The sequence below is a fragment of the Haemaphysalis longicornis genome, unplaced genomic scaffold, assembly GCF_048455015.1.
Source record: "Haemaphysalis longicornis isolate Haplotype H1 unplaced genomic scaffold, Haemaphysalis longicornis Haplotype H1 scaffold_12, whole genome shotgun sequence".
NCBI lineage: Eukaryota > Metazoa > Arthropoda > Arachnida > Ixodida > Ixodidae > Haemaphysalis > Haemaphysalis longicornis.
Window position 1 is genome coordinate 105,004,791 of NW_027526225.1, and position 27,219 is coordinate 105,032,009.

Below are 27,219 nucleotides of genomic sequence, written 5' to 3' on the forward strand. Positions count from 1 at the left end.
GGCCAAAGCGATACAAGGTCTGCGCAATAGTCTTATATACTCGCAGCCAAATCTAAGCGCCTAAGTCTGGTGTAATGTCCATACCTGTCAACATTGTTGAACAAGAACAAGGCATTACGCAAATATGAGACAACAAATTATTAAATAAATGATATTTGCAGTGTGCTTTTATAAAAAAATCACAGATGCTTGATTGTTGCGAAATGAATTACGACATCATCCACTCCAGAAAAAACATTTACTCCGCCGTCGCCTACTGTCGCCCGCGCCACTATAGCTTCTGGCGGCATTTAAAGAAATTAAGCGGCAACAGCAACAAAAGGCCCCACTAGATGGGTTCCACGTTCTTCTTGGAACGCACGCGGAGTAGGGCAACGTGGTTCTATCAACGTTGAAGTAGGGCGCCTCGGCGCGCGTCGCCGCCGTACGGCATCGCTGGCATCAAGGCACCCGGCCCGGAGGAGGGGAACGTGGTAATTTAAATCGACCTGAGCAAACGTTTAGTATGTTTACCTGGAAACGAGCGCGACAGAAGAGAAACAGCATGAGAGGTGAGCGGGAAAGCCAAACATTTACTTGGCCAATGTCGAGAAAAACTATCGTCTTTTGTCGACATTTGCAACGAAAGGAGCAGATACGCGGCCAAATTTTTTGAGTGGGTACCAGCTCGAGGTGTTAAACCCCAAGATGTGACGTCAGGCCGCTGAGAAACACCATGCTCATCATACGTCAGCCTGTGGGTAACGGCTGTCGATGTTCACCTAACAACATGACGTCAGGCCTATTTACGTCACGCTGTCACATGCCTGCGTTACCTTCTCACCTTCTCTCTCTGCTGCACATCAACCTTCAGCGGCGGCCGCGTAACAAGCTCTCGCAAACTATCGCCGGGAAGCGTTTTAATTTTGCTAAACTTCACCCAGAATCATCATCGTCAGGTAAAGTTGGCTTGCCCAAAGGACGCATTCGCGTAACAGACGCCTTTAGTGAGAACACTAAAGCTTGGCCTTAAATTTCTTCCACTGAGACGCAAGTTTTCGTTTCGGCTTTGCGCATTTTCATCGTACGCGTAATGCCTTTATCATTCGCGAGCGCTGGCTGATCTTTACTGAAACGAAATACTACGTTGTCCCGCTTAACATATCTACCAATATACGACGTTCGTATATTCTGTCCTAAAGGTGAAACCTTCTATCGCCAAAATTACAAATGCTAAGCCGGAACAATGAATAATTACAGCTTAATTTGGTAGGCGGTACAGAAACCAGTAAAGATTGTCCATAAGCTCCCGTTATAATGATGTCATTAAGCTCCCCTTATAATGATGTCCTCAGACTGGGAAACTGACTTCGTTATAAACAATACTTTGTTAAAAACGATTATGTACGCTCTTTATATGCACTGGAGTCGGCACCGTGAGGAACACTTCTAATAAAGCAACTTTGTTACAACCAGGGGGCACTATTGCGAGTTTTATATACACCTCCTTCTTACCAGAGATAGAACGCCTTGGCTCGGAGTTCGCGTGTGATGTGCTTTTGCTTAAGGAACTTTTTAAAGCGAAGCTTTATATTGGTAGGCGAAAGGAACATCGGGCAGTCCTGTGTACGCAGAAAACTCCTCCGGCGCAAATCCATGCGCACGCGCAAAGAAAACGAGGTTAGAGAGGGATAAGTTGTAAGGGGAGAGAGATACGGTGTGTTTACAGATAACGTAGCTACACTGAGGCTCGCACCTACAGACGCAGGTGAGTGGAAACGGCGCATCGCATGTGGTGAAAAAAAAACTGTCTTTCCGAGTGGAGCGTGCGTGGGGCGAGCTGCTGCGTCAAGCACAGCTCCAACTACAACGGCCGGCAGTTGCGGTGGTGGTGCGGGCGGAGACCCACGATACAGCTTCGCTGGTTAACAACCATCGGTCGGAGCTTTATGGGCGCAATTTTTTGAAAATGAGTTTGCAACATTTGTCATGCTTTTGACAAATGAAGAAATTTGCTTAGCATGAATAAGTCTACCTTATGTTAACTACAGGCCACTGCGAGTACCGCGACGAATGCGAGAGCAGTGTTCTTTAGTTGTCCCCCGAATGCGTATGAGGTTCAAAGCCATAACAGCAGTGACGAGTTTCACGGCGGCCCTAAAGTTCTGAGCTATCGGTGCAGCCTCGCTTTGATAGATAGCTGCTTAGGCCGGGTTCAGGCTGCTGCCGCTGCTGTCGTAATGACTTTAAAGAATGACGTCATTTCACGTCTAAGCCAGCCGAACTGCGTGAAAGGCCGTTTTTTTTTTTTTTGCGTCCATAGATCACGATGTGGCTCCTGCGTCGGCAGTCTGAACATAGCCTTCCGCATCCCTTATGTTTTATAGCGTTCAGTTTCGTGGGCAACAAAACTGGGTTTTTAAACTATGGCTCCCCTTCACACAGCTGTCTGCATTAGCTTTAAATCAAAACAGAAAACGTCTGCGGAATCTTGATATTTGCGACGTCCAGGGTGCTTATATTTCTCTCCTGGTCGAGTATTAATTAAAAAACACTTTAAGTAAAATTTATATTTGATTTACCAGCAGAGCAACAGAAACTACGGTCACCAAGGCTTCGCCAGTTGCCGTGCATGAGCGCGTTTGGCCTAAAGAAAAAGGTCTGCTGGTTTGGCTTAAAACTGTACGTGAACGAGGGAACCTGTGAACGAAAGTTTTTTTGACGGTGCCACGCACTTTTGACAAAAAGCGCAATTTGGGAGCCCCAGGCGACAGCAAGCCCTCCAAATTCACATCAGACCAGTTTTCTATGCTTCTTCAAGGTTTGGACACTGCACGCTTGCGGCGGGCGCTTTTACTTTGCTCCAAGCACTGATTAACCGTAGTTTCTTCTTTTGATTTCTTGACGGCATCGAGAAGTCGTGCTTGCGCCAGGCTTGTCGCTGTGCCCCAAGGTTACATTACATTTCGGCGAGTTCACGCAAGTTTGCAGGGCGAGTTATCAGCAACACGGATCGGTAAATTGCTGGTTGCGTCGTGCATGTAATTACCTCTAAACACTGTCATTTCCAGCAGCTGAATAGGCAGCTCTCGCCACCTTCTGTGATGAACGATGGATCATCAAACATTAGGCGCCTAGGGAGTGCAGGTGGTTTTCAGCGATTAAATACTAGCTCGAAGGAGCGTTCGTACCAAACCAGTCACAAAAACAAAAAAGGGGGCAAATTTACATTGGTGTTGCTCGCAGTTCCAGAAGGTAATTTGATACGCTAGCGCCTTGATAAAGGAAATAGCGGTGCTGACCACAGCAACATAATCGCATACCCGCTCCAGCAAGGCTATGGCAGGTTTAAAGCCAATATAAAATAAATGAACGGGGCTAGAAACCTTTTTTTTTTCAAGAAAAGCCAATTTTCAGGGCAAAAAAAACTTGTTTTCACGTTTCATTTGCTCGGGCAGGAGGTACATAGAGCGTAAGAAGAGAGTGGGCAATCAAGGATGTGATCGAAAGTAAATAAAGAAAAACAGGTAGCAAAATTTCCTAATTGGGAACTGCAGTAGAAAAAAATGTGGTTAACAGCGTGAAAGAAGAAAGAGAGAGCCGGATAGGGAGCAGAAGGAAACGAAACAAATTCAGAAGGTGCTTCAATTATAAAAGTTCGCCACAATAGTCCGTCTAGAGGTAGCTGTTTTAAAATGAAAGTCCAGTTGGGGTACTTCTGTTCACAAGAATACCTAACTGCAAGGCCCTGCTGCAACATTCATTTACTCATTTACTCCGACTCGTATGGGTGGATGCACGTGCAGCGATGAAGCGCCGTTGGGTACTTCCCTCCCATATCACCTGCACCACGCGTGGCTACCTCTAACGAGTGAAAGAAGTTAAGGCTGAAAGTTGTTGTAGATAGAATCGAGCATAAAAAGACATGACCAATAGCGTAACAAGAAAGGGACGCGAAGAAAGAACACGGCACGGCCCCAGCGTGGACCTGTGTTCCCTTTTACCAACCACGCACTACCAGACACCTTTCCCAATCCTGCCGTCCTGAGCACATCTACAGAACTCACCCCCTTACTTTGTCCTGCTTCTTACGAGGCGGTCATGTCACACTGACTTATATCATCTGTAATCGCCCAAACAATCTCCTTCCCGAAATACCCTCCTAGAAACGATGGGAGCCCGCGCTTCGTAGCTCGGACCGGGTCCGATAGGCCCGCTTGGTCCGCAAGTCTACCGAGGTCGGTTCACGCTAAAACCATTCGATGGACCCTAACCAGAAGCATCGCTTTCAATATGCATCATCCCTAGTTATTTCTTAAAATAATGTTCACTCCCTATCTCTACGCTTTCCATTAAGAGGGAACACCTGACTTCCTCACCCTCCACCACGAATCCTTCTAGTCTAATTTTCGTTGACACCCTAACTAAGCCGTACAGCTGTCTCTCGGTTCCCGAAATCCTCTGCCTCGCCTTCTGCCAAGCTGGGAGACCTGTACACTAGACGGCCGCCTGTCCATTTACCGTTTATAAAACACAACCAAGCTCGCATCAGGTCACGGTGTCGCGTTCGACACGACTTCGTGATTGGCAAATAATTAAGCCTGCCAAAGCGTGGTTTTCCTGTTTCCACCGTGGTTCATTAGCAGTACCAGTGGGGACCCGAGGCGATTCGTCATTTCTGGCTGATCCTGACGAGCTAAGCGGGCAAGTAGTGAAGGTCGGGGCTGTGCTTAAAGGCTAGCGACATCGACACCCTTCGCCTTCGTTAGATACACTCTATCTCATTCCAGCGTGCCGTGTAGCGTCCGTCAATGAGTCGACATTCGCTCGATGTCATCCTCCTAATAGCCTACCACAGTATGAAAGCGCCTCGTATAGGTATGTATACATACACTGGTAATGAATTCCTAGCGAGTTGTTCTGTCCACATTTCTACATCTTCCGACCATTAGGCCAAGAAGCACGCAACACACGAAAACGCACACGCTTACGTGTGCAATATATTCACGCCCGTTAGGCTCTCTGTGACGAGCAAACGCCATTTAACAATCGAGCAGCAGGTTAACAGCTGTCGCTTAGCACGCTCTATTTGAAGCAGGTTGTTAACCGTGTCACGTGACAGTAATTGCTGGTTTCCCGCAATTTTTCTGTTGCCTGGTTGGGAAGTTGATTTATAGATGATGTCGGCCATGGTGGCTACTGCGAGTTTCAGAGTGACAAGAGGATACAGTTATAGCGTAAATTTGTAGTTACAGTATAGCATCTCACGGAGCAGTCAGAGCGAAAAAATGCAGAGGCCGGCCTGAATGTGTTATGAACGCACCAATCGTGTAACGACATCAGAAGAAGACAGCAATAGCAACGACACGAGACACGTGTATTGCAGCCAAAGAAATATCTCAGTCTAGAAATGAAACGCGAGTGCATATTCGAGCTTTATCACAGAACGTTCTTGACACGGAACGTGAATGATGGGAACTGTACAGTTGTGAGGTACTTGAGCAGGAACGTGCAAGCGCGAGTTAAAAGCGTGCACTGAATGCCACGCATGCGCATTGAGTAGTTTATTAGTAGTAGTGATATGCCGCTTGTGAATTGCGGGCGTCACCATTGAATATGCAAACATATGTTTACTTATCAGTGATAAGTCAACATACCTGAGATGGTCCTCTGCCGGAATAGGGGCAAAACATCGCAGAAAGCTTTGACTCATAAGTGTGACTCATAGAAGACGAAGGGAAACGCGTCACCCGTAAAAAAAAAAGAAAAAAAGAAAGAAAGAAAGAAAGAAAGAAAGAAAGAAAGAAAGAAAGAAAGAAAGAAAGAAAGAAAGAAAGAAAGAAAGAAAGAAAGAAAGACAGACAGGCAGAACGAAAGGGACAAAAGAAGGGGGATTCGCGACTCCGACGGCGAGACCCAACGTAAAAGAGTAACACATTGTGATGGAATATTAAGAAACGCGGAGAATAGCTTGAAAACACGGGAATAGGGAATTTCGGAACGATGCCACTACGAACGTGAACGCCGCAGCCACGCCACTGGCGATGTTTAAGGCGACATTCTGGGACAGCATTCCAGTTGCACATAAAGGTTAATGCGGCGTAGTGAATTCATTTGGAGAGACAGAAAAGGAGAGAAACGTTTTATTTCCGGATAGGCTTAGCAAGGACGGCTGAGCCGCGGAAGGGCAGGTCTGTGGGTCGGAGCCCTGTCGACCAGGGCGCATTGGGACTGGGCGTCCGAGCGAGCGAGGGCAGACAGCCATGAGTCGAGGGTTGTTTGGGTAGCGGAAGGGGAAGCACGGCGCGGCAGTGCGAGATGGTGTGGGGGGGTATCTTCTAACTTCCCCGCAATGTGAACATAAGTTAAGTCTCATATTCTACGACTCTTGTTAGCGAAACAGGCTACTCGAGGTGTTTGCTGCGTCTAAACACAGAATAAAGTGTTAGCGTATTCTCGTCCGTAAAGCTTGTTTCGTCATCGTTACTGACATGTTCCCTGTTACGTCCTGAAATAATATTTTATAGACACGTAATATTCCAATTTACCTCGAAAGCAGTTTGAATACTGTAAACTATTTTTAACACGAAAATCTTTTATACCCGGGTACACCAAAATCTCACCGGCGTCCTATCGCTCAATGAAATGACATCACCAGAAAAAGTTCAGTTGACGCGGCTCCGCCCTGTTTGGAACCACGAACTGTCTCGCCGCAACGGAAGGTACATAGCGTTATGCCAACTGCGCTCTGAATTCAACCGCAAGTAGGTTTACGAACGCGCCTTATATCTTTCCCACAACTTTCTTTATTCAGGTGGTGCTGCCGTCTAGAAGAGGCGAAGCGAAGTAGTTCATCATGACGCTAATGAGCGCCAACAATTGGCGCCTCGATGCCAGCGTCTTCGTTTACCCGTGATGCGGGTGAATTGAGGCACCCTTCCCCACCTACTGCTTTCGGTTTCGGTTCAGTTTCGTTCGCATGGTTTTCAAGGGGCTGTGGTTTCAGTCGGATTTGCGCAATGTTCCGGCGCGTGCAATCCAGTGTCTAAAGTTGATGCGTCTAACGGTGACACACCGACGTAATATCAATAGCGATGTGCAAGTCCATATGGATGCCCAATAAACATTGAAATGCTCCTGTCACATTTCACTTTCGTGTTTTGCCGATGTCTACGAGAGAGGCATCAACCCCATTTTTTTATTAGGGAATCTAAACAAATCTGAAATACCGGCATAATTGGCACTAGTTGTGCCGGAATAAAGAGCGCGAAGAACGTAAAACCTCCTAAAGCACAGCTCATCTCATGTTGTCGCGTTAACCTTTCTTACATTTCGTAATGTTTTCTTATCGACGAAGTAGACTCATCGTCATCGCCCTGATCAGCGTCATAGTCGTCATCAACATCACCAACCCTATCATCATCATCATCGCCGCCGCATTCATCATAATCGTCATCATGTTTGTGACTAAACCGTATTAACAAACATGCGCACACGATGACAAGCGAGCTACGCTCCCCGTACTGAAATAGACGCTCACCTCATTCACGGTAAAGGTGCGAAACGTAGGAAAGAAAAGGATAAAAATAGCGAGAATAACACGTCCGTTGTACTAGCGTGAGTTTCTATATCTGGGTATCCCTTTGTAGCAAATTGACATCCATGAAGACAAAATACAAGATGGGTTCATTGAAAAGACTGCTTCGTATCAATTACAACTATACAAATCTTATGGCAAACTTCAAACACACTGAGTAAGAGAGAGCAAATTTAATAGAAACGGCAAATTTAATAGAAACCTAACCGTTTCGCTGGCTTGCAACGTCCTGTGATCAGAGAGAACAAAAAGAATAAGCAGAACAAATAATTTTAAAAAATGAGAAGACGAATGATGCACGCAAAAATCCAAGTCGCATACAGAAACAAGTTCTTCGCAAACCTCTGTCCAGCCCTCTGCTAGAAAGAAGCACCAAAACAGCTTTGGTTGCACGCGCAGCCTGGCTGGGCCCAACCAGAGACCCAAAACAGACCTTAACTCAAGTCCCGCATCAAGCGGCATGCCCAAAGATAATATGAGTTCCTGCCTATGCTTGGCGCACTTTGAACACACGCATATGACGTGATCGATCTCTTCTCGTGTGTCACATATCTGGGCAAAGTGGTGAATACGCCTGCTGGATACTGTACAGTTAATGTCCTGAGTAAGCTATCGCTCGTTCAACTCGGTTTAACCATGTTCCACCACGCCAATTTCTATCTCTCTCTTTGTTTGCCGTGAAGATGTAGAGTGCAGAGGGTAGATGTGCCGAGAGCAGACGTCAATACCGCACGCACCTTCGAATCGTCGCAAAGCTTCGTCCTCAGAGCATCGCCCCGGCACGTCCTGGCGGTGTTCCGGGGCCTGGGCCGGTCACAGCGGCGCCGGTCCCGGCTGAAGCCTCTCGCGTTGTCGAGACACCCCGAGTGGCAGGCGTCTCTGCGCCACGGACCCCAGCCTCCGGAGACCACCGGCAGGGATCCCTCACGGGCCCGGGTGCACTGGCCGTGAAGACACCACTGCGTTGTGCGTGCAAGAGAAACGGCATTCCGTTTCCAGATGGGTATCTTGCGTGAAAGGGTAAAAGGGGCGGAAAGAAGCACGCCAACCCCTATGTGGACTGCAAAGTTGGCATGGTTTATCAGATGCCCTTAAAGTGCGATAAAGCCTGCATAGCGCAGACCGTACGTTGCATGAATGACCGTATGCATGAGCATGACCTTTCCGTTAAAAAATTGGCGGGCGATTACGATACTCCCTAATGAAATATGTGGACACAGCTGCAGTGTGCTGAGTCAGCTCTCATTCGTGGGCTCTCTCGGCGGCAGCGATGATGAGCCTCTGCGTCGGCGGCGAGAAGTGCGTCTTAAGCGAACGCCCATCATAGTCACGCGCACACCCCCTCACGTCTTCGCCAAGGGTCGCGCCGTCGAGCGCCTAGTGCGGGCACAGCATACTGCCCCCTCCTCTCCCCCACCGCACATCTTCGGAGAGCGCTGCCTCGCGCCGCCACGGCGACCCGCCGTCCCCTCCCAATTTCGCGACACTGTCCTCCTTTGCTTCCTTTCATCGTTCGCATTTTCTTTCACTCGTCGGTCCAGCCATCGTTCGCTCGGTCACGGCGACGGCGACGCGGCTCAGCCCACCAACGGGCGACAAAAACGCTGCGCCCTAAAACAAAAGTAGTGCGCACTTGCCCGCTAGCGGCCTGGCCTGCACGTCTGGCGAATGCGTGCCACTGTTCAAAGAGGTTAATGCTCTGCCCAGGTGCAGCGACACTAAGGCACGGGAAATCCCAGAGGCCTGTCGCGTCAGAAAGAAGGGAGGAGATTGCGTGAGTGACACAAAAGTGTTCCTTCAGAAACAAGAAGAGATACTCTATCTTGACTCGTATCTTTAGAAACGTGGTTGCGCTGCCTTCACCGACTATGCTGTTTTGTAATATGTGCGAATGAGTAACGTGATACAATTGTAGTTACATGTGTGGTCTGTTGAATGGAAATTGGCCGTGTATCTGCTCCTTTCGTTGCAAATGTCAGCTCAAGACGATAGTCGACTGGCGCCCCTGGCAATTAATGCTTCCCTTCCATTTCCCGCTAAACTCTCATGCTGTTCCTCTCCCGCCTCGTTCCTCCCAAGATAACACGCTAGAGGTTTGCTCAAGTCAATTTAAATGTACCGCGTTCCACTGCTCCAAGTCGGGTGCATCGATGCCAGCGCTTCCACACGGCGGAGACGCGCGTGAATCGAGGCAGCCGACTACAACGTTTATAGAACCACGTTGCCCTACTCCACGAGCATTCCAAGCGGAACGCGGAACCCATCTAGTGTAGCCTTTCTCTGCTGTTGCCGTTTCATTTTAAATGCAGAGCATTTCAGTAACTGACTATGTCACCCGCGTTGACGTCCGTAGTCGTAGTCCGCACCCCTCCCCCTACACTATACAGGGTGTTGCAACGATAACTGGAACACTTTAAAAATTTTTCCTGAGCGATCCGCCGCTCTGTTCACGCTCAAACTTCACACAAAGGTCGCATTTTGTGGTCTATTTTGTTTGACACCGGGAACAACAACGGTACTTACCTGTTTATTCTGAAAATAAATAAAAACGATTTTCGCCTATGGGAAAATGGCGGCGATTTGGACGTGCGAGCCCGAAAACCGGGTTTTCTGATCGTCTGTTAGCTCATTTCTAGGTGCATTTTCTGATCATCTGCTGCACCATTTGGCTCCGTACGTGAATCCCAAACATGCGTTTCACTCTGCAGGTGGTTCCGTCGTTCCAACATCAACTTGCGCTGGCTCGCACGTCCAAATCAGCGGCCATTTTTCCATAGGCGAAAATCGTTTTTATTTATTTTCAGAATAAACAGGTAAGTACCGTTGTTGTTCCCGGTGTCAAACAAAATAGACCACAAAATGCGACATTTGTATGAAGTTTGAGCGCGAACAGAGCGGCGGATCGCTCAGGAAAAATTTTTAAAGTGTTCCAGTTATCGTTGCAACACCCTGTATATAAAAAAAATACTATCCGGCGCCTGGTTTCGATCCCTCGACCCTGCGGGCGGAACGCAATGTACATGGTGCTCTACCCACTGCGCCGCAAAGCCGACACAGAATGGGAGGCTACGAACGCGCCTTATATCCTTGACTCATTCAAACTACGTCAAGAAGCTGCTGATACAACGCATTCACTACCACCAACTCCCCAAACACTAAACGTTAACGCAATACACCCACCCCCTATGCGACACATTTACTCGAGTCTCCCTCGTGGGGAGATGGGCCATTTTTGCCGTTTATTTTTTTTTAATTCCACCAGGTAGCGCGGAGAACAGCAGGTGACCGTTTTCTGCAGTTGCTATCGCAAAAAGCAGGCATCCGTAAATTTTCTAACAAAGGAACACTGCAAATATGACTAGTGTATTGATTTTGTGCCTTACATTTGCGTTATGTCTTGTTCTTGTTAAAACATGTTGACAAGCATGAACATTACCACTCGACTTAGACGTTTAGATTCGGCTGTGAGTATCCAAGACTATTCGCAGATTCAGTTTCACTTTGGCCGGGGGGCTGAATCGAGTCACAGACAGATAGACAGACAGACCAAAATTTTTCCGTTCAAGTAGCAAAAGACTATCGTTTTTAAAAGTTATGTGAGCGTTTGCGCCCGTCCCGTCATTCCTGTCTTTTTCGGGCGAAACCCGTGTTTGTCCAGCCAAATGACTGCAAGCCAGGAACTACTCGTACGCATTCAGCGCCACCTTCTGGTTCATTTGGAATTCTTCTGGTCTTTTGAACAACTGTTAAAAGAGCGCTGCTGAGCGGCCTCAGAAACCCAGTGGTAGAATTTCGGGTTTTATAAAGAACGGCCTGGGTTCGCACCCCTGCCAGTCTTGATTGATTGATTGTAAGGTTTAAGGCACCGACGCAACGCAGGCGATGAGGCGCGCCGTAGTGGAGGGCTCCGGATTAATTTTGACCACCTGGGGATCTTTAACGTGCGCCGAAATCTCGCACACACGGGCGTTTTCGCTTTTCGCCTCCATCAGAAAAGCGGCCGCCGCGGCCGGGAATCGAAACCGCGACCTCGTGCTCAGCAGCAGAACGCCTTAGCCACTGAGCCACCGCTTGAATACGTTTGAAGTAGCAGAACGCCTTAGCCACTGAGCCACCGCTTGAAACCAGGTTTGAATACGTATTTCTTTCAAATCTAGCCCACTGCAACGCGGTCCAAGTGTGTACATTTTCCGTCGTGACAACTGCCCCAATCTCCCCACGACCTCATGCTTGGCGCTGTGAAATTTTTGATCGGCGAGCTTCATACCCCCCCGACGAGAAGCTTCGAGGTTATTACAGCGAAGCTTTAGTGTCCTCACTGATGTCATTCCACGCCCATACACCCTGCAGCAAAGCCAAATTTTTCTGACGATGATGATGAATCATCGTGGGGGAAATAGCCTGAATCGAACTTGGGACCCTCCCGTTATGAAGCTGGCGTCTATCCGATTGCAGCCATTTCGACGTGGCCGAAGCGAACGCCAAGCAGCAGGTACCGATTCACGCCATAAACCCAAAACCCAAACGTTGGCCCTACGGAGTGCACACCCGAGAATTGGTGTGGGTATGCTAGAAATGCGGTGCGTACCTCCAGAGTAGCACGTACTCGCAGTGTGGGATTGGCAAACGAAAGAATCCATCACGAGTAAGCTTCGCGTTTAACCATCGTCGTCGTTAGCCGGAGGGGTACATGGTTTTTGCATATGCGTAAAATTGAAAATTGCTTCATTAAGAGGAATGCGAGGGGTAGCGTTAGAGCAGCGTTGCACCGCTTGTTTATCCACGGTAGCAGGCGATGCGCTTCGAACACTACCCCCTGTAGCGCCAAACACCGACTGACCTAAGGGTCGCCACGCAACGCGTTTTCTTGCTCGCGCGGCATTCTCGCACTCTGTGACCTTGAGTGAGTGGCTTCAAACTCCAACAGAAGGACGTTGCCCAGCAACGCTCTTTCCTGGCTGCCACCGACGCATGCCGTTAACAGAAACACCGGCACATTTGATTTCTTAAGGCATGCACATTGATTGATTGATTGATTGATTGATTGATTGATTGATTGATTGATTGATTGATTGATTGATTGATTGATTGATTGATTGATTGATTGATTGATTGATTGATTGATTGATTGATTGATTGATTGATTGATTGATTGATTGATTGATTGATTGATTGATTGATTGATATGGCTGACAATGAAATGCTAAAGTTGATTACCAGTTTTTTAAAGCGTCGTCAAATACAGCTTTGCAGCGCCGTGTTACTCTCTTGGTATGTCACCCCGTGTCAGGCTTTAAACACGGGCATATTAATTTTCCGATTGCACACGCCATTGGCTCACAGTCTTCGCCCACCCCAAAGCGAATAGGGATATTTCAATAAACACTCTAAGCTTCACACGCCGTGACGTGAGCAGGGATATATGTCTTCAATCAACACTTTCTTAACAAGACACTCCCGGTATCCACCGCGCAGTTTTACACCTCATTGTTCCACACAAATACGCCTTAAATAGCGAGTTCCGTTTGCGGCTGCAACGGCTGTACTTCTCATTAAGGTGCGCCTTAAGAGCAGCCATGGGTCAAGGTTTTGGTTGACATTGTGTAAACGCAGATTGCGGTTAATCCTGAGCCCTTTACCTTGGCCGCCTCGCCGCCAACATGTAGCTTTGGCACATTAAGTAAAGCCTAACTCAATACCCCGCTCCGGACAATACCGCTAAAAAAGCGGCAGCGTTTTGCTACAGACGTCGGCTTCTGCCTCAAAAGGATCAAGGATGCCGCCACGGGGTGCACACGTCCCGGTTTGAGCATACCGCACACGTTCGTGGAATACGCGAGCGGACTACAAAGCTGGTCAGAGAGCCCCATCCGGCCAGTAGCAGCCCAGCTGTGAGAGTTAGCCTCGGCAACAGCCTCTACCGACTACAGGATCACTTCCATCTTCCAGACACCATGCGTTTCTCTCTCTCTCTCTACTCTCTCTCCGTCTATATTTCTCGCTGTCTCTCTTCCCCACCTCTTTCGTCTGTACATTTGGAAATGTGCTCCTGGAGTGGTTGTCCTGGAGTGGTTAATGATAGAGCCAGTGTCCAGCGCGATGACAACGTGGCCGCCGCTGGCAGAAGCTATCAACGTGGACGTCATGCTCTGTCTGAAGCATGACGTCACCAACCCCCTCCTGCCCTCCCTCCCTTAACCTCCAAAGATACCAAGGCAGTCCAAGGTCTTGATCTCCAGGGTGCCTTCCAGAACGCCTTACACTACATTATATGCGGTGGCGTACATGCCATAGGCTCCGGCAGAATTATTCACACTTACAATACTAGTTTTTCCCAGGGCCGCACTGCCACCATAACCTTTGGAAAACTTAGTTTAGTTTTCCTTATATCTCCTTAGAAAGCTTCGGTACACTTCAAGGGTTGGTACTCTCTTCTGTCCTTTTTAATTTGACCGCGCCACTTACAGCGGCCCCGCTTGACCCAATTCTTTACCTCCAGTACTCGCGACGAGGACGATGTCACCCTCGGAATGACTTGGGTGTCCGACGGCCGCGTAGAGGAAACTTCAGAAAGCTACCGACACTGTGTTCAGCATGTCGGCACGTTGCGCTGCTCTCCACAAATAGGAGGTTCTGCTTTCGCCTAAATTACCATGCTCCTCTCCCCCGGAAATTTTCGTTATCATTGACCGCCAGGTCATTCAACAAGTATTTTGCATACTTGTTCTGCGGCACCAGTATCATACCTGGCTATACATTCAAGATAATCCCCACAACACTGATGCTTTCACTAAACTTTGTACTGCAGCCAACCACACGCCACCTTATCGACCGCGTCTTCCAGGTATCAGGACTTAAAGGGACTCTGCAACATTTCCGATTAACGCTTATACTCTTTCTTTCCCGTCTGGAAGCCCTGCCAAAGCTATAGTCATCACCAGAACGGAGCCGCACTGCGTAATTTGCTCATGGCAGCAGGGGCCCTATTCTCCGCTGCACAAATTCACAGTGAATTCGCCATGTTTTGCGTAAGCAGAACGTAAGCAATCAGGACGTATTGCACGCATAGCTATGACGACAGGCAGTGTAATTTGACGCTTCAGTCATAAAGATCACAACCAAGGTATCAAATATTGCCCAGACAAGATAGAAAAATCCCTGGCATATATTATAAAAAGTAAGACGGTAGCAGAGGCTGTCAAGGAAAACACACTTCTGCATGTCAAAATTGGTGTCAACATCCCATGTTGATCGAGTAACGTTGATCCAAAAGTGAGCGAAAGGGGGATGTTGAGCTTAATTAAGAACATCACGCAATCTTTTTACAGTATCTATTTACTTCTTTCAATTGCTTTTAGAAACATAGTAGATCTCTCTGCTTCAATGCAAGCTTTGTTGCGTTATCATCTTCCCGGCTGCCATCGCTGCCACGCTATCGTCTGCTGTCATGTTACAAGTTTATGAGGTGATCACAGAAAAAAAAAAAAAACCGCCGGGACCATCGCTTGTATGACGCATAAGGGCAGCGAAGCGCTACGCCTCATAACCACGGGGCGTACCGATGTCGCCCATTCACTCATTCGTCAAGCTCGACTTCAATGAGCGCAGCAATGCATAAAACAGTCACTTTTCTTTGTCATTTTTCTCTTGAGTTCGATCATGTGACCGAGCAGCTTACTAGGAGGAGTGTAAACAAATGCCATGCATTGGGTTCTCTTTGTCATGGAGAGGCTATGTACTTCCTCTTATGTTGCTGTTACGCCAAACAAGTAAGATTTGTTTTATTGCTAAACATCACAGCAATCTACGGCACGTTATTTTTGATACATTCAAAAGTATTATTTCTTTCGGTTGAAAACATGCTCTAAACCACGGGTCATGAAACACTGCGCCTGCTGAAAATTCACGGGGTTTTCACGGCGCCGTAGGTCGGCGAAATTTTTTTCCCTATTTTACGGCGACAGCAGCCGCCATTTTCAAGCCTTTACGTAACATTACGTAACTTCTACGCAGGCTAAAGTTGCCAATTTGTGACGTGTTCGTCCGCCAACTGTTTAAATTATGTCACGCCTTCTCAGCCAATCCATGAGATGGCGTGACATACAAGCTGTATTGTTATTGAATAGCAAAGACAGGCGTACGTTGTCATTTCCGCTGCATTTATTGTAGTTTTTAATTTCCGGCCAAGAATTATGCGTTTTCGGTAGAGAGAAATAAGGCACACCGTAAACCAAGAACCCGTAAACGTCATGAAACGTCAAAATGACGAAAGCACACACAACCCCTTTGTGAAACGGAAGCACATGACCAAAACTGAAAGCCAATCAGAAAAGACTTCCGGCAAATTCACAGTACACTGTGAATTTGGGAAGTCGAGCATAGGGCCCCAGATACACCTTTCGTTTCGCCTTTGCTTCTGTAGTTGTTTTTTTTTAAGTGGCTATCGGATGTGTTCATTTCTGAGACTGGAGGAAAGCCGGCTAATAGTCGCTACATTGCTGTAATGACGCAATTTGAGCGGTGGAAGAACTCAAAGACAACCAAAGAAAAAAAAATCCTTTGAACTAGTTTGTAACTTATCTGACGGGCATATAGTCGCCAATATTGGCTGAGGTACTTCGCGACCCCCTAATCTACGTACTGGATGTGTTGGTTGACTACGTTCTGAAGCATTTACGACTTTCAAAAGCGTTGCAGGGTCCCTTTAATGAAGTTGATTGCCCCCGCCTCATACAGGATTTCATCCTCAGCACATTAAGTGTGCACTTACCATACTTACCCCTACCTACGGTAGATATAGACACTGTCAACCCAATTCTTCGAAAAGTGCAAAATCAGGCCTTTGGTCTAACGCGTAATACCTCCACACAGCGCCTTCTGACGCGGGAAAAATTTCACACTAGACGAGTTGTGCGAAGCCATCGTCTCTCAATACAATCGCCTCACTCTCACCGTAACGGGCTGCCACATTCTGCATCGACTTTCTGACAGCTTTTTCTATACTCTCAAAGACAAGCGCCAAATAGGCGTGAACGTCCAATAACACGTCCACATCGTCTAGCGCCCATTAGATATGCCCTCTACGGACTACACCACACGCTGTTCACCACGCGCTAAGGTCCTTCATAGTACACACTGCTCTTGGAACGACGCCGTTCAGTAGAAATCTGATCCCCTAGACACCCTCGCCGCCGCTGCTATAGGGAGCCAAGTAACTACAGCTGCTTCCATTGCTGCTAGCTCTCTTGATGAGACAGGGGAGGCTCCCATAGCACTCGCCATGACCTTCTCCGCTGCTCTCGCCATTGTCAGCGCCTCTGAAATTGTCGTTCATAATTTGATTGGTTGTAAGGTTTAACTCGCTGACGCAACGCAGGCGATGTGGTGTGCCGTAGTGGAGGGCTCCGGATTAGTTTTGACCACCTGGAGATCTTTAATGTGCGCCGAAATCTCGTACACAAGGGCGTTTTTGATTTTCGTCTCCATCAGAAAACCGGCCGCCGCGGTCGGGCATCGAACACGCGTCCTCGTGCTCAGCAGCACAACGCCTTAGCCACTGAGTCACCGCGGCGGGTATTGTTCATAATTTCAACGCTGGCAGCATCTCCTTTACTTCTGCTGTCCTCTCCACCTGACGGCCGATTCACACTGTTCTTTTCTGGACTCCCGCACACACTACCCCCTCCGGCAACGAGGCAGCAGACGCCGGTGCCCTCATCGCCCTCCTGCTACTCTTTATTCCATCTTTTGAAGCGAAAGCTACACCACACTACCTCGGGCAGTCGTCTTCGCGGGGTGACCAGTTTTGCTTTCGAGCGCCAGAGGTCAAACCACACCCCCTTCCGCAAGCGCCCGGCCCGGAGCAGCGGCCCGATAACGGGGAGAGATGGGCGGCAGGGGAGAGAAAGGCGAGGAGTGAAAGGAGACGTGCGCGGGACCCTTGCGCAGGACGTGGCACACGAAGGTCTCTCTGCATGGACTTTCCGCCACCCCCTTCCACCTCCCCCTACACTCCGCTTCCCCTGTTTATCTCACCCCCGTTGTCTCTACCACTGTATCATTCGTATACCAGACAGACAGACAGACAGACAGACAGTTTTCGGTGAGACTATATATGCGCTGTGGCTCACACACGTTGTAGTCTCCGCAGAAGGTGCCATCCAGAGCTGGCCCAGCCTTGTAGTAGCCCTGGCGGTTGCGCGTCTTGCAGATCACTTGCTCGCACACATTCTACGGAAAAAGAAACGACAAGGACAGCAGTGTGACGAGAAGGAGAATAGTAACCGTGGCAACAGCCTCTTCCTGAACCCATCTATCTAACCACCATAGGAACGTTAGACCACAACACCAGAGTGTGGCCCACATCATCATCAACAACAACAACAACAAAACGTTCTGAGAACGGTAAAAAACAACAGGCATTCCACATGGAAGTAGTATCGTGCAAGTCGCGCATGCTCTTACGATCAGGCCATAACTATCAATGCAAGCTATTTTGTTATTGCGATAGTAGTAGTGCGATAGCTATTAAAAGCACACGTGACGGCGTGTTTGGAGTAGCTGGGTAATCACTAAGCTGCCCACAGATAAATGCCTGTTTTTGTTTTGTCTTGACTGATACGTTGGGCCAGAAGTGAAATTCGTTCACATCATGCGCTAGCTTGAAGGGGCGTCACTGAAGGATAGAGCTAAACAAGCCACCGGATCAGCTACTGCTTTCTGGGTGCATCGCAAAGCACTGGTATATGTTCAAGCATGAGATACAGGCTGATAGAGAAGTGGGTTTCAGGTAAATAAATATAAAGCTAACATAAGACACTACTTAGGTCAGTCATTCTAGTTTCACAGCCGTGTTGGATGATTCAAAGCTGTATTAGAGGTGAATGCTGCCCTATGAAAGACAACTACTCAGAACAGTGCACATTACAGGTGGAGTAGATGCAAAAGCCGCATGTCCTTTCTGTACCCGTCCTTTGTTGTTCTCTTGTATTGTGCCACATTTTCTTACAAAGTAGTTCTAAACCCTGTCAACGAGGTCCATGAAAGGGCACTGAGGTGAGTAGTAAATATTGTTTAACTACATAATCCACATAACGTAGATACTGCGAAGGCCATGTTCTGTTCGTTTCCGACCGAATAACATGCATTTTAATCAGAAAAGTTCACTCTAAATCGCCGCTTTTCTATCAACGCTGACTTTCTGTCACCCCGTTGACTTACTGGCGTAGGCTAAGGCGACGCGCTGGTTAGTCGACAGGGCTTAATATAGCGGATTGCGAGAATGGGTAACCTGTATAGTTTGCGATTATACAAAAAAAAAAAAAACTCCAGATAACCATGAACAGGGTGAACACCAGCATTCTGAAGGCTGAGATAGCATGAAAACTCTTTGGAAATGAGTGTGACGTCACAGCGGTTGTTGATGCCATAATGGTGAATGCTTTTAAGTGTTTTCATTTTTCTGATCGGCTAAGGGTATAGGCTCGCTAAACAGTCATATCAATAAATTGACCAGTGCAGCCACAAATATGTTTTCAGAGAGCTCATTTCAATGTCCCTTTAAAGGGGTCATGAAGACAAAATACAAGTTTGGCTGATTAAAAAGACCGCTTTGTCAGATAACCACGGTATCAATTTTATCGCACACTTCAAACAAATAATATAGATACTACAGAAAACGGATGAAACAGTGGAGGCTCACCAACAACTTTCCGGCGACCTCAGAGCCACCAAGCAACATGATTGGGCGGTTGTAGCGGGGCTACTGGTTCCATTTGATCATATCATGTGAATGCTAACGTGCAGTTAAGAGCCTCATAACTATGTTTTTTCTGGTGGCCCATATTACGTCGCTCCTGCCCGTATCTCGTCACTTAAGCGCTAAATTTGAAAGGTTTCAAATATTCCTTGCGTTTTTAACACAAACGTGTTGTTATGCGGGATACACCAACATTTGAGTGACACCATATCCGTCACGGAAATGACGCCAGTACAACGAAGCAAGGGTAATATAATTGGTGAACCCTGCACACAGGGACTTCTTGCGGGGAAGCAATCTTTAGAACTAAAGAGTACGTTATACTAGAGTCCTCAAAGAAGGACTGTGGTTATACTTAGGGTTGTTCGTTTTCGGGTATTATATTTTAACACGAAGCTGTTTTATGCCGGGAGACACCAAGATTTCACTGACGTCATATCCGTCACAGAAATAACGCCAGTACATCTTTGCCGAAGCGACCCGCCAGCAAAAGGTCGCTCGCCAATTAGACCCACAAGACAGCCGCCGACCCGCAAATCATGGTCAGCTGCAGACCTCGCTGAACATTTCAATTTCGTGTTTTAACGATTCCTATGACAGAGGAATCAACCACATTTTTTTTCGAATAAAAACATATTTCGTGACTGGAATGGAGCTGGGTAAGCTACCAAGAGCTAGTTCTTTCGCAATTAACCAGACTGTATATTGTCTTCATGGCCTCTTTAAGCTATAAAATTGCTTTGCTTAGTTCTTCGGGTTAAACCAGGGGGCGACTTACACTAATGAGGCTCGTGTTGTAGAGTTCGGCGTCATGGTCACGAAGGAATATCTTGCACTGGTCGTGGGCATCCCATTCTTGGCCCGGAAGGTTCTGCAGGCTTTCCAGGTCAGGGAGGCCAGTGACACCGTCTGGCCTGTTTGACAAGCAGGTCTTGTCTCTGTGCACGAGTGCGAAATAGCATGCAGTCAGGCAGTGGGGATCACTTATAATTTACAACATTACATTTTCTAAGACTTTTTTTTTAATTAGGAAGAGCCCATTTCTGTCACTGCCGGTGTGATGCATTTACATACTTGCGGTCATGTGGCAACTATGTGCTGGCGAACTGAATTCCCTCAACTTACCATTCCAGCCTTCCAGTTCTACGCATTACTCATCGACTCCCTCTACCCTCTGTTGGTTTGAAGGTCCAATTGACGTCCTAACGCGGGAAAACGGTCGAACAGATTCTGATTGAAACTGGCTAAAGTAAAGCAAGAGTTTTGATCCTAATAAGGCCTCAAGGTTGACTGAATTTGTGCTCATTAGAGGTCGTTTGCCATGGGCCACAGGGTTTGTGACTCTTGGAAAGGAGCATGCTCAGCTGTGATCTTGACGCCTAGAAGGGTCAAATGTGTTCTGAATCACATTAGCGTTCTTCGCTGGGTCTACGTGGCTGTGTCAAGCTTAAATTTCAAGGAACACAAACCTCAAAGGAAGACAACCGACTGGAAAATGTACCCGCTTTGCACGAGAAGGCTGCCGGCAGTCCTTAGGCCTATAACCTAAACGCAAGTAATTAGTTATGGTAGGATCGAAATTGACGTGACTTAGGGCGTCACTTTCGGTGGCATCAAGAGCAGCAACGGGACTCCAGAGAAGGCAGTTGTGTTTACAGTTGTTCACACGCTGTCTGTATGCACTACTCACCCCATCTTGTGGATTACGTGGGCGCTGCACGAAGACCACGTGGTCTCGCCCTTGGTTCCTCGGCTCGGGGACATGATGAAGCCGTTCGACGGGCAGTCGTTGTGCGGCCAGCCATCGTGTAGCATGCCCAGGCTGTGAGCGGGTACCCAAAAAGTAATAAAGAAAGACGCCACGATGAAATTGCAACCAGCAGCCATTGTTATGATCATTATCACAACTCGTTCAAGGAACAGTGCATGCGACGTAAAACTGTCTGCAAGGCATTTGTGATGACCTCAGGAGTCATGCGCCTGTTTGGTACAGAGGAGCGTCTATGAATCCTCATCAAATACACACACAGTTGCAAAATCACTGTTGTAAAAAAGAATGTCTTTGCTGTATAATTAAAATAGTGGAAATGTCCTCCGGGTGCTAGCGGTCGTCAATTTTACCTCGCTCACGGCCACTGAAGCTGTAGGCTTTAAAGATACGGTCAGTTTTTTCCAGCTGGTCGTGTCGTGTTCAGTTGATTGAACTACCGGCAGCCAGGTATGCATGGCTTCGGCACTTTCACAACGTCATGTAAGCAACTACGGGATAAGTGTCCAGGGGAATTCTGCCCCAAAATAAAACGTGTAAATCAAAAGCTTGAGTTGTGTTCGCTCACAGTTCTTAAGTTCAAGGGCTCGCATTCAGATTAATCAAGTGAGTAAAATAATGCATAAAAATCAAAACTTGTGTCCGGGTGACGAGATAAACAAACGAAGTAGAGACTAAGTTGCTCTGCTTTACGCTAAACCTAGCCCGGTAATCATGATGGAGCGTTGTCTGAATTTGGATATGACTTTCTGTGGTTCTTTTAAATAAATATTGAAGGTGTTTTGTCATTTGTTAAAGATGTTTTTGGGAGGCGGGGGGGGGGGGGGAGGGGGAGGGAGTCGCGAACGAATGCTTACTCTTCGATATGTTGGTGCGAAATCAAAGTTGGCAAAGCTTCACGGGAAGATCGCTTCAGATACCGTTACTCAAGAGAGCATCCTTGGAAAAACACGTGACCCGCCACGGTGGCTCAGTGGCTAAGGCGTTGCGCTGATGAGCACAAGGTCACGGGTTTGATTCCCGGCCGCGGCGGCCGCTTTTCTGATGAAAGCGAAAAGCAAAAACGCCCGTGTGTACGAGATTTCGGCGCACGTTGAAGATGCCCAGGTGGTCAAAATTAATCCGGAGCCCTCCACTACGGCGCGCCTCATCGCCTTCGTTGCGTCGGTGCGTTAAACCCTACAATAAATCAATCAAGCAATGGAAAACTCCCACCTCTCCTCGCGGGAACCCCTGTGTAGATGCGACGCATAGGCGGAGCGGCGAAGGGACCGCGTTTTATAGCGCGCATAACGTTGAGGGGACTGCGTAAGCCGGTCCCAGTCGATGACGACGTTGGCGTACTTGTAAAGCGGCGTGGACTCTAGGTGTTTAAGCCAAGCGTGGATGTTGCTTCGCCGGAGAACGGCACACCGGTTATATGCGCAGCGCGCCCGAAAGAGATTAAACCGCGGAAGAGAAAGTACTGCACATGCGCCGGCCCCAGCGCGTCTGCCGCGGCTATGACGCAACACAATCCAACACAATCCACTTTATTCCAATCCAATCCAATCCAAATCCAATCCAATCCAATCCAATCCAATCCAAGCCAATCCAAGCCAATCCAAGCCAATCCAAGCCAAGCCAATCGAATCCGATCCAATGCCCCTCCCCAGAGAGTGTTCGCTATCGGAGAGGAGAGGGGGTGAGCGGCGGAGAGCGCAGCTGGCGCGGCGAGGAGAATGGGGGAGGGGTGGAAAAGGCCGACGACGACGACGACGACGACGCCGGAGGGACAAGGCGAGTGAATCAGATGCTCTGCATCTAAAAACACGTGTGGATTCCCGACGTGCATAGCGCGGTCACTCACTTGTGTCCGATCTCGTGCGCCGCGACGTACGCCGACGTCCATCCGGCTGAGGCGTATGGTTTGCCCGTGTCACTCGTGGTGCCGATCTCGGTGATGACGCAGTTGTGGTCACGGTGGCACACGCCGCCCACCGGGGCGAGGCCTGCAGAACAAAACGGATTTTGAGCGCCCTAAGACCGAAGCTTTGATCTTTTACAGGGAAGATCGTTGCTCTTTCAACACAAAAGGTGCGTAGTAGACGACCCAAAACACAAGCCGAGTCACAAAATCTGGGCGATCTTCTTTCTCATGCCAATACAGTGAGAATAACGATGACCAAATGTCCTGAAAGTATCCTCGGAATATCTTGTCGCCCCTTCGTGCAAACCAAATTGCTCCTCTCTCGTGAGAATCTCCCAAAACCCAAAATACAATCGGAGCCAGTAAATATGAGTAATCTTTGGATCACGCCAAGAAAGTAAAAATAACGATTGCCGAACATCCTCAGAGCCTCCTCAGCAAATCTTTTCGCCCCTTCGTGCGGACTACCTTCGATGAACAGACTAACCGTTTTTTGTCCGCAGGTTTTACTTCCGTCTTAATTTGCTTTCCTCTGAGGTAGAAAACATGTTCGTTTGTGCCAAGTCCTATCTCACACACACAAAAAAAAACATTTAGTGACAATGCCATTCACTACTGCGCCCATAGATCTAGCATTCATTACACAATTTATACATAGTAGAGCAGCGTTTTCTGTACCCGGATGCGTTGTCCAGCGATGTGCAACATCGCGAATCAGCCGGACTAAAAAATATGTTGATCGATTGATTATAGGGATTAACGCGCCGACGCAACGCAGGCGATGAGGCGCGCCATAGTGGAGGGCTCCGGATTAATTTTGACCAGCTGGGGATCTTTAACGTGCGCCGAAATCTCGCACACACGGGCGTTTTTGCTTTTCGCCTCCATCAGAAAAGCGGCTGCCACGGCCGCGAATCGAACCCGCGACCTCGTGCTCAGCAGCGCAACGCCTTAGCCACGAAAAAAACATGTCGATTTCTTTCAGAACGTTCGCGAAACTGGGTTAATGATTAGAGCTCTCCCAAGTTACTTTCGTGACCGAATGGTTGAAGGTATTACATAAGTACCGCTCTTAAACGGTGAGCATTTCCGAATAGTCGCTTCCGATTTTGGGGTGCCATCACCTACAATAGGGTGAATTCTGCTGGATCACCGAAGTTCTTTTTGTATTTAGAATTCTTCCCACATTTGCATATACTTCTTAGCCATTGAAACGTAGCGATAATGAATCTCTACGTGAAACCATTTTTCTTTCAACGGCATTCACTTCAGGAACATTCGGTTACAACTGAATGTAAGACAGAAACGTAAGTACTCAAACACGTGTTTAGGCTATAGTTGTGCTGAAGTAGTACATACTGATAACGAAAGTGAATTTGATTTATAAATGCAGAAGCATTCGTAGTCGACTCACCTCCAGAAATTGGCTCCCTCCAGGCTACTACTCACGTAAAAGTCGTTGGATTAATATAATGCCATTCAATAAAAGGCCTACGCTCTAAGATGAACTGCGAGTTGGGCGTGTTTGTATATATTTATAATGGGTAAAGGATAGCACGTGTCGTACGGAGCCTCCACAAACCCTCTTTCTTGAGAAACACAACAAGCGGACAGCGAGAGACATAATTCAAGCTTTCCGTAACAAGAAAGAAGGGAATACGTGTGTTAGCCAACGGTCTGTCATATTATCAGACGTAGAGTTTGCGTTTTTGGATAAAGGGTCATAGAATGTGGTTCGTCATTTATTTCTGTGTTTGTACACGTGTGGTGTGCTTATATGCAGTTGTTTGTTTGCTGTTTCGCCGCCATCTTGCCTGGTGGTAGATTGTAATGTAGGCTATGTGATAACGGCGGCTTTGATTGTATGTATATATCAACGATTAAACTTGTCAGCTGCTAGTTGCGTACCGCCCTATGTTCTTTCCTGGCCAAGTTTTCTTTGCGCTTTACCCTTCATGAAACTATACCCTATGGCTCCGTACAAGGCAAACATAGGCGAACGTCCAAGATGGACCCCCGGAAAATAATTGCTGTGCACTATCACACACTTCTCTCTCAGAAGATTCTACATTTTTTTAGTCATGGCACGGACACTGCTCTCGCAGGTATCTTTCCACGTGTTTGACGAATATATATATTTACACTCCGAAGTGTTGCACCCCACAGGATTTGTCTCTGTACAGCCCTCTACCGGAGCTAGCTAATTCTGGAAGAGGCACTTCGTCTTGTTAAATCGCACCCGCCGCGGTGGCTCAGTGGCTAAGGCGTTGTGCTGCTAAACCAAATTCGTGGGTTCGATCCTGGCCGCAGTGGTCGCTTTTCAGATGGAAGCTAGAAGCGAAAAAGCCCATTTGTTCGAGATTTAAGCCCACGCTAGAGATACCCAGATGGTCAAAATTAATCCGGAACCCTTCATAGTAAATCGGAGCCTCATAGTCAACGTGAAGCTTCGGCATTGTAAACCACACAATCAATCAATCAATCAATCAATCAATCAATCAATCAATCAATCAATCAATCAATCAATCAATCAATCAATCAATCAATCAATCAATCAATCAATCAATCAATCAATCAATCAATCAATCAATCAATCAATCAATCAATCAATCAATCAATCAATCAATCAATCAATAAATAAATCGATTGATCGATCAATTGATCGATTGATCGATCAATAAATCAATCGATCGATCAATCAATCGATCAATCGATCAATCAATCATTCAAAACCAAGAAAGTTTCATAGGTTGTGGTAAGGGTAAAAGACCATTTTATCTTTAAATCGAGGGAGTGGAAGGGTGCGGGAAGGCGATAGTTCATTACGCAAGTCTGTGACAAGCGAGATACTGCTATCAGGCTTATCCGCACTGTTCGGGGGTCAGACTAGACTATCATTGGCACAGACTATGTGGTGGGTACATCGGGAGTGTGACACTACCTCCGGTACGCCCAACGTCCCTCGGTACGCACTGCAATGAAACGTACCCATCGTCACGACGTTCCGGCGCCCGTTCTCGAGGGCGAAGAAGTTCAACCTGAAATGAGGGATATATTATGACATACGGATTTATTGTTTCATCCCCCCCCCGCAAAAAACAAAAAAGCAATTAGGCATACGAGCTTGCTACAGTTGGTAGTCTATCTCTATCCCATCCTGCCCCGCGGCAGCACACCGGTACCTAATCGAGCTGGAGCTGCACTAAAGCAGGGGGAACCTTGAGCGCATAAAGTCACCGAAACATCCGATGAGTTCATGGGCGTGCATATGCAGAAACTGCGCGCGGAGGCGCCGCAGAACAAACCCCACCCCGTGCAACTAGCGTTGTCATCCATAGCCGTTGGGCTAACAACGGTTGGGTTACCTCTGTCTTCGCTTGCGTGCGCGAGTGGCAACTTCGTGTAATGAAGGCAGCGCTGAGTGATTAGGCGCCGGGGTACTAAGACGGAAATTATTTCCAATAGCTCTCCGGAAGCGCTTCACGGTGCAGAAGTTGCATTCGCGACGTCGGGTACTTATAGACCTCTAAATCTTGTGCGGAAGGGATTAAGCTGTGAGCATTATATTGTAATCGCATCATTACGACAATGCTACAATCCCTGGCATATTAATGTATTTGCTACCGCATTGCCGTACCATCATGGGATGTCGTAGTGACGCATTATTACCAGCTGGGTTTTACTGTGATATTACCAGTGCGAATAATCGTGGACCAGTTTTTTTTTTTTTCATGTGTATTTGTACGGCAGATGGCAAGTGGCTGGCGCCGTTCAGGCATACGGGCTGATTCGTACAAAAGCGTTACGGCTTTAAGAGCACTACAGTAAGTTGCAGAAGTCCTCTTATACGATAAAGCTAGCTTCTTACAGTGGTGCACATACCTAGTTTTCTCTACAGTCGATGCTTATAATTCGTCGTTTCAGTGAAAACGGGGCCTAGGCCACCCGCTTGCCGTCACACTCGCCGCAGTGGCTCAGCGGCTAAGGCACTGGGCCGCTGAGCCCAAAGACATGAGTTTGATTCCCAGTCAGATGGAGGCTAAAAACGAAAACCCCCGTGTGTCGAGATTTCGGCCCACGTTAAAGATCGCCGTGCGGTAAAAACTTAATCTGGAGCGCTCCACTTCGCCAAAGCTCCTAGCCCATATGTAGCATCTCCAGGTCAAACCCTCCAAAATTTGCAATTTTTTTTTCTCGTTTACAGTCAC

General features: G+C 47.7%; 1 protein-coding gene across 1 annotated transcript in view; it reads right to left on the reverse strand.

The window, feature by feature from the left end:
• Positions 1-27,219, reverse strand: part of LOC144163187 (uncharacterized) — an 87,576-nt gene that overhangs the window by 22,695 nt on the left and 37,662 nt on the right. Inside the window, exons 11-16 of the mRNA XM_077694018.1 lie at positions 26,000-26,049; positions 22,952-23,093; positions 21,025-21,156; positions 20,113-20,272; positions 17,711-17,806; positions 8,314-8,535 (exon numbers count right to left, since the gene is read on the reverse strand). Coding sequence (XP_077550144.1) covers positions 8,314-8,535; positions 17,711-17,806; positions 20,113-20,272; positions 21,025-21,156; positions 22,952-23,093; positions 26,000-26,049 — 802 coding nt within the window. The remainder of the gene's footprint in view (positions 1-8,313; positions 8,536-17,710; positions 17,807-20,112; positions 20,273-21,024; positions 21,157-22,951; positions 23,094-25,999; positions 26,050-27,219) is intronic.